The 8,566-nt window shown below is 29.9% G+C and overlaps 1 protein-coding gene across 1 annotated transcript in view; it reads left to right on the top strand.

The window, feature by feature from the left end:
- The first annotated feature begins 4,342 nt into the window (after positions 1-4,342).
- The window catches only part of LOC108550230 (dynein beta chain, ciliary), a 194,535-nt gene continuing 190,311 nt past the window's right edge, over positions 4,343-8,566 (top strand). The window contains 1 exon segment of the mRNA XM_017903927.1: positions 4,343-4,474. Coding sequence (XP_017759416.1) covers positions 4,343-4,474 — 132 coding nt within the window.

The raw sequence follows: 8,566 nt of genomic DNA on the forward strand, positions 1-8,566 counted from the left end.
TATCTGTATATCTATTTCTAAGGACACCTGTCAAATTGATAGGTAAAGGAAACCACGTGCCTTTTTCTTTAACGATTAGTTTAATTTAAAAACAATTATATATTAACAGTCTTAATATAAGTTAACTAAATCTGTTACCATCGTATAATTGGAGCAACCCTTCCGTCAAATTGACGAGTACCGTAAATTTAGTGTTAAGGAGATTGGAGAAGATCATCGATTTTTCTCAAAAAGTAAAGTATAAATATAAATTAACATGATTTTTAAGCTTGGTGTTTGCTGTATAGGGTCTTTATTTAAAGTGGTATTTTGGTTAATTTTAAAGAACCTGTTCATGTACAACAATTGAGTTTCCTAAATTTAATTGAGGTGATGGAATAGTTTAACGCGTTGAAAAATTAGCGATACTTTAAAGAAACACCGGAGAGAGGAAAAAGTAATCGTTTGATTAATATAAACTTTTGTGACTTGTTTCGACATATTATAAGCTATGTAAAACAACGTTAAATTTTCAAAGAAAAATTCCCGTATTTAGCTTTGTGACGTCATCTTTCTGAAGTAAATTTTCAATATGGCATTTCGGTATGCAGAATTCCAGCGAAATGGGGTTAGTGATATCAAAAAGTCAAAAGCAACTTGAAACTATAACATATTCTCCAGGCATTGACGTTCGAATATTTCAATTTTTTTAAAAATTAACAAAATGGCAGCTATTTATAGTTGATCTACCAAATTTTTTTTGAAAAATTTCGTTGTTTTTGTTAATAACTTTTGAAATTATTAACATTTAAAACAAAATCGAACGTCGATGCCTAATAAATGTTATAATAAAGACGTGTGTAAAATTTCATAGCAATTGGTCGATTAGATCTCGAGATAACTTGCACACGTTTTCAGAAACATAGTCTTTAATTTTTCGTTAATCAGTCATAGCTACCTCGTATATATGACCCTTTGCTTCGACTTTAGTCTATTGCACGGCTGATATACTGAATCTATGTGCAATTCGACCTTTTTTACAGTTTTTAACCAGTTAGCTGTGGCGCCCCCTTTGAGAGCGCGCACCTATATCTGTCGCGAAAATCGAGCGATGACGAGTATACTCGTCAATCACAGAGTAAGTGCCACTGTTAAAATATTGAATCAAAAAGACGAGTTTATTTTATAAAATTGACAATTTTATTACTAATATTTACTTATTTGGTTAACATCTATTCTCTTATTGGTTAGTTTTTATGGATATCTATGAATTTTAGTGACCGTCAAAAAATAGCTAGGTAATTTCGGGCCAGCAGCCATCAATGGACTCAGCGCCTGGTCAGCGTCACGCGTTTGTCCCGTGGCGGACCATCCCTGAAGGAACCCTATCATAAATCAGCTTTCCGACTTTTGCTTTTGCCCCTTTTACGCTGACATCTAAAAAACGTTATCATCGCGCATAAATAAATTCGTTATGCGAACTGATAAGCTGTTTCAGCCGGTGCATACGGAGACGCATGAGTTCATCTCAAATTATTCATACTTTTTATTTGTTTGTTTTATTCCGGCCTGGCCTAAAAATATTCTAAACGTCTTGAAATTTGAGAATATGTTTTATTTTTCACAAAAATTACAATTTAAATAGCCAATGGTCACTAGTTTTTACGCATGACGAGTATGCTCGTCGTGACAAAAAATCTTGACGCTTCTCCATGACGAGTATAGTCGTCAATCACAGCTAACTGGTTAATTGATCGTCTATTAGGTGTTTTAATCATTCTTTCGTCGAGTGTTTTGCATAGTGCAGCAGTTATTGGTCTCGTAATTAAATTCATGGTGCTCATATTTCATAAGACACTGGAGAAGCCTTTATTGTACATATCAGCAGCAATATAAACAGCAATTTTCGCGTTTGTAATGGCGCTAAATAAACTTTTTTTGGACTTAAATGCTAAATAATATTATCAAAATTTCGTTTTAATTTTAGGTCAATCTATACAAAACAGACCAAAAATAATATAATACAAATATATAATGTCGATTCCTCGACTTTTCTAACATCACTATCTATAGAATCGGTTCAATGCTAATAGATTGTCACGTCAAATCGTCATATATGTACCAATGCGTTACAGCACGCAAGATCGCGAATCAATTTTGGCCTCCTTACATCCAAAAATAATTTGCTTTAACTCTCTGCGGCACAAGATTTCAGATAATAAAATAGACCCACGTTATATAGAAATTTTGTTGCGTTTTAAACGAAACAAAATTGGTGTAGAACTAACTTTTATAAAAATTAATTTACTTTTACGATTTTTTATATGAAATCAGGAAAAAAAAATTGTCGCAATAAACTGCTTGTAACAATTGATGAACCTGTACTGGCATGTTGAATGTTGCCAACACAATCGAATACATTTATAACATTTGTCGAAGGTATTACCAACTGCTTTATGTAAATAAGACGAAATATAAACCTACGCGCATGCAGCTATTGCAATATTTCGAGGTGGAACTAAAAATGTCCCACCATGCATTACGGTGCATCAAAAAGGTGGGTCACTTTTAATCCAAGCGTGCCCCAAAGAGTTAAAGGATGGTACCTTTAGTATATTATTTTTAAAACTTCAGACTACTATTTAAGACAAAAAAATCGAGTTTTCCAAAATTTCAAACTGTCCTGCCTTAAACACGAGGATGAAAAAGACTACGGTGATGTTCTTACGATATTATATTCGTCGAATTTAGCTCATTCGTTTTTAACTCGTCACAAAGTCACACAATCGTATCTTTTCTGTTAAATAAAGTCATAATGGACTCGTTATTTCACATTTCCGAGAGTTCTTGATAATCGTATCTTTTCCTGTAACGATAAAGATAGTAAATGAAACATAATTTCCTAATTGCTAAAAGAGTTATTATTCAAAATTATTTTAAAAAAGCTAGATAAAACGATAGTAAAAACTTTTTTACCAAATTGAACTTAATTTCTCTAAATGTATTATGATTACTTTTTTTAATTAATTCAATTTAAAATTCAATCGAATTGAAACAATGTACGAAATTGTCACCTTTCAATGGGAAACCTTGGTTTGATGTAAAAGAAATCAGCTATGGAAAAAGGGTTTAATGAAAAGCCTCTATCGCATGTAGTCTGGTAATTATTGATTTGGAAAGGGTTCAGCCTGGTGAACCCAAGGATGCTTCCTTGTTAGCGAACGGCAGAAGAATTCGATTACTTAATCTTCCACTAAACCGATTACCTAACTTCGTTGGTATACAAATTGGTAGGCAGAGATACCAGTCTATATAAAGCAAATACTGTTTCTTCCTCATGCAGGGGGATTCGTCTGCTAGTGGACTCAAAGGCAGTTCCGACACCTGAACTGCCAGAGACCAAAAATAAGAGTTATTTTAAAAATTTCATCGAGGAAAAAATCATTCGTAAAATTTTGATCCTTATTCACGTGCGACGCAATTGTTAAATTTAAAAAGAAATTCTGCGAAAAATGCCGTGATCGAAGAATTCCAACTTTTTTCCTCGCTTTCATTACGAATAATTGTTAAAAATAATTAAAATTTTTGCAATTATGAATAACTATGGCAAATGACGGAAATTGCTTTTAATTATGTGTAATCAATATCGACAAGCAATAGTTTTACTTGTTACTTTTGGTCATTGTCAATTTTCATTATTATCATAAATGATTAGTATCCATCAGCCATTAATTGTAATTCCAATTATTATTCTACTTTTACTGTTATTTTAATTTTAACTTTATTGTTATAATTATTATTTAATTATTATTTATTATTATAAAGCCAAAATTAAAATAATAGTAGAATGATAATAATAATTGTAGTTACGAAGTAAAATTAATTGCAAATCATGTTTAACTTATTATTACTATTATTATGATTATTGTTGTTGTTGTAGTTACTATTATTATTATTATTATTATTGTTATTATTACTATTATTATTATGAAGTAATTAATTTTAATCGTGACTTTAATTATTATTATTTATATATGTATGCTATATTTAGGTACATATTACAAGTTCTAATTCTAACGACAATATTAATATTATTAGTATTGAGACAAAGTATTTGAAATTTTGTGTTTTAAGCGAATCGGACGATTACTCGATTACGTTTCAATTTTGACGTTAAGATTTTCAATTCTCAGTCAGTGTGAATTTATTCCAGATTGAAGAACAGTTCACAAAAGATATCTCTGAAAATATCGAAATTCCCCTGTCATACAAATAGTCATTTCTTTGTGTAAACGTGCAACGAGGAACAGATAGACGATAATAAAATATGTTGGAATTAAGCTAGTGGATAAATTTTGTAAAAATGGCTGACAAGAAGGACGATGAGAAAAAGGAGGAGGACCCACGGTTAGAATATATGTTTAATTATCTCACGTATTCGAGGAAATTAAAGGCCGATAGATGGACGAAAATGTTATCGAATGCAGATTTTAAGGTAATCTAATCTAAATAATTTAAAGAATATTGTATAATTTGATAAAGCTTAATTTTTTTTTAATTGGTGTATACGTTAACACCATGCAATTATGTTCCTCTTTAACCTCTCAGTTTGTCAGTTTGGGATAACGTGTCTCATACGTGATGAATATTTTGATCCAGAATTTCTCTTTAGAATCGGAAATGATTTTACATATTTCTTGTCATTTTTATTGGTTTTTATTGAAATTCGGTGTTATTTTGCTTGTAACCTAAACCGTTTCAAAATTGAGGAATGTTATAGTCAATCGTATAGTAAATTGTAATGAATTTCTAATTTATTTTTTGCTAAAATTCTTTTTATGATGAAATGCATTATTCAGGGACAAATTTCATTAATTATTTTTTATTATATATCATTATATATTTCTTTATACCATCTATTATTAATTATTAATTTGTTATTTATTATTTATTATCAATATATAAGATATATTATATATATTTTTCATTATTTTTATATTGTTATATTTTTATTATATTTTATATTTCTACATTGGCATTATTTTCTTTTATTGAAATTCAGGATTATTTTGTTTGTAAGTTAGACTGTTTCAAAATTAAAAAATATTATAATTAATAATATGGTAAATTATAATGAATTTCAAATTTACTTTTTACTGAAATTCTTTTTATGGCGAAATGCATAATGACGGAACAAATTTTATTAATTATTTTTTATTATATATCATATATCTTTTTATACCATTTATTATCAATGTATAAAATGTATTATATATTTCTGTTATTATTTTTATATTGTTATATTTTTATTATATTTTATACTTTCACATTTTCATTATTTTCTTTTTAATATTATATTATGTTTTTATTATATTTTTATTAATTTCAATCATACGATTTTTTATTATAATAATTTGTCTAAAATGTATTTACCCTTTGTTACTTAAATAGCATTTTCTACTATTTCATGCTTTCCTTGTATTTCAATAATTTTTGTCAGACACAAACTTATGTTTGATGTAACGAAAACGATTAATTGTAAATAATAAAATGTGCGTTTTCGAAATACTATAAAAGAAAAAAGATAATAAGGTATTACTTTATCGAAGGTTTCTCTCGGTTAATTAGTAACAAGATTAAATAAGCACTTCCGACTCACGAAGTCGTCGATTAAATTCTATGCTAACAATAAGTGGTCAATTGAACATTAAATTTTAATTGAAAGGCACAGAAGATATATTTGTAAGACTTTTTTGATATCAAATTAAATAAGATGATCATCTGTAGTTTTCGATATTTTATTATAAATCTCTCATACAAATTTTGCTTATTACTGGTATAAATTTAAAAGCATAATTGCCACATTTTATAGTAGTTTTCGAAAAATTTTTTCGGACGATGGGACGTCTAGTTGTTCGGCTATAAATCTAAAATAAAAGAATCCAATATATTTTTAAATTGTATTAAATTTTCAAAGAATTGAACCTACGAAAGTGAAAATGAACACTCTTTTATCATTTTTCGGTATTTAAGTTCAATACCACATTTTCATCAAGCTTTTCAAAATTCTGCATTCCTTAAAAGTGAGTAAATTTTGAAAAACTCAAGGTATCGGTACTTTACTACTTTTGAAAAAGAATATTCTGTAATTTATATGCATTAAATATAATTTCTACATTTAAAAACTTTGAATTTTTACAAATGTAACTACGTATTCTCTAACCCCTAACATTATGATTTAATTAGGAGAAACTGTGCATTTTAAAATGATTTAATTTTAATTCGCCACTGTATAATTTTATTCGCAACAAAATTATCCAAATTTTTAGGATTTATACAAATTTTGCACACGTTAAAATACGTCAAATATAATTTTAGTCCGATTCAAGTGTCGTGACATTAAAGTTATGAATTATTTCACAGCTTACTGCAACACTCAACACAGTATTACAATATTATAACTTCGTTCGACTTAGATTCTTAACTTAACTCAACAACAACTGTTCCAATTAGATATTAACTGTTCTCTAATCGGTCCTGGCTTCCTTTATATTTCTTTCCCCCATGCACACGCTTTCCGAGGCTTTCCTTAACATGACCAAATATGATCATACCAAGGGTCTGACACGTCACTCAGTTTTCCCGACTGACCTAGGCTTTGCATCTTCGACCCCTTGTTTTCTCGATACCCTTCGTAAAGCTACGTGTACATGGTAGAAAATGTGCAATACTATTTTATTATAGTATAAGGCGTTAACTCTTTGACTACGGCTGACTTTGAAACGCACCGGTCCTACCACACGGGTAGTAATTAATTTACAATGTTCGCCGAGAACGGCAAAATTTTGGATAGAGATGCGTCCTCCGTGTCAGAAAAGCAAACTGTGTTGAGCGCTTATATACGCCTTCCGTGTCACAAAAGCAAATTTTTTGAGCGCGTATATGCGCCCACAGTAGCCAAGACGTTAAATATCAAAAAATTAGAAAATGTTCAAATGAAAAAATGCAAATGAATTTTCCAAATTCTAAAAATTGAAAGTTCTCGATAATTGGTTAATAGTCATTTTACGTATCTACTTTCATCGTGCAGCTGAAATTTTTCCTGCTTGTGCATACAACGTTCAAATACGTTTACGGTAGTTGTTCTATTAGTATCAACAGCCATTACAACTTCCCGTTAGTGCTAAGTAAAAACTGTGCTGCTTTCGCTGCCATGTGGTCGGTTACACAACATTATGTAAGACACACGATGCTTCCGCACAAACGTTTCATTCCGATCTTCTATCTGACGAAAGGTCAAAAATAAATCTTGCTTTAGGTATAATCCTATGAGATAATAATGGTTTCAATTACGTGAACGAGCTGGTGTTGTAGCTCGTAGAGGAATATGTCACTTTTCCTAGTTAATTTATCTGAAATATCTTTTCACTCTGCAGAATGGAATCGAGTTTCTTTTCGTATACTTTGAGAAATTGTAGAGGAAAGTGTATTTCTTTTATCGATGAAATATTTCGTGACAAAGGAGACTTTGGACACTGTAGTTCACTGTTAGGAGTCTTCATTGAGTTTTATACCAATAATTTGTTTCCTTTTCTAAATCACGATACACACGTAATATTTAAAATCATTATTCAGATTATTATTTATTAAAATTATTACAATTATTACTAAAATAGTTCTGACAGTTGTTATCAAAATATTGATTAAAATTATCATTAAAAAGATAATTTTTACTAAAATAATTATTAATAAAATTATATAGTATATTTTATTTAGTATGTATTATTATTTAGTATAGTATATACAGTGTAGTATAGTATATATTATTTAGTACTTTATTATTTATTTATAGTATAGTTATATAGTACTATAATTATATAGTAATAAAATTATTACTAAAATAATTCGCAAAGTTATTATTGGGATTATGGGTAGAAAGAAATAACTATCTTTATTCTACAATTATCTTTATTCTGTCCTAAGGAGGGTATATCAAATGTATTTCGACTGTTAAGCATAAAGAGTCCAAACTAGAGTGAAGAGGAAGGGTATGCGATTGCAGCTTGTCCTGGTCCCCTAATTCTTATCTAACGCGTGAAATAATCACTTCACGCGTTTCCGGAACCCTTTCGGCGCATAGTTGATAGACATCTATTTCTCCTAAGAGATTGATATTTGTAAATACGTTAAGACGTATCTTATTTTCAACAGTTATTACCAAAATATCGATTAACACGTTGGGTGCGGCGCCGATTTTACTATACTTTCCGCTCAGGCGGCAGCAAGTGAGCATTTGATGCCGAGCGCTCAAGTATACCGAAGAGTATGAGCAGAAGATTACTTTGTTTCACTTTGTCGTTTGGACTGTGAGAATGGCACAGCCAATGCACAAATATACAAATTATAAACGGAAGATAATGAGGTGGGGAATGCCAGAAAGGCAAAAAGGCGATCATCAAGAGACGATCAGTCGGAAAAAGCCACGGAAGTGTAAAGATTTACTTTAGCAGAGGGAATTAAATTTTTACAATATATTAATTGTCATTGATAATTTAACCCTTGACAATGCCAGTCTTACGCACCGATG

This window comes from Eufriesea mexicana, unplaced genomic scaffold, assembly GCF_001483705.2.
Source record: "Eufriesea mexicana isolate 0111107269 unplaced genomic scaffold, ASM148370v2 scaffold2566, whole genome shotgun sequence".
In the NCBI taxonomy this organism is placed as follows: Eukaryota; Metazoa; Arthropoda; class Insecta; order Hymenoptera; family Apidae; genus Eufriesea; species Eufriesea mexicana.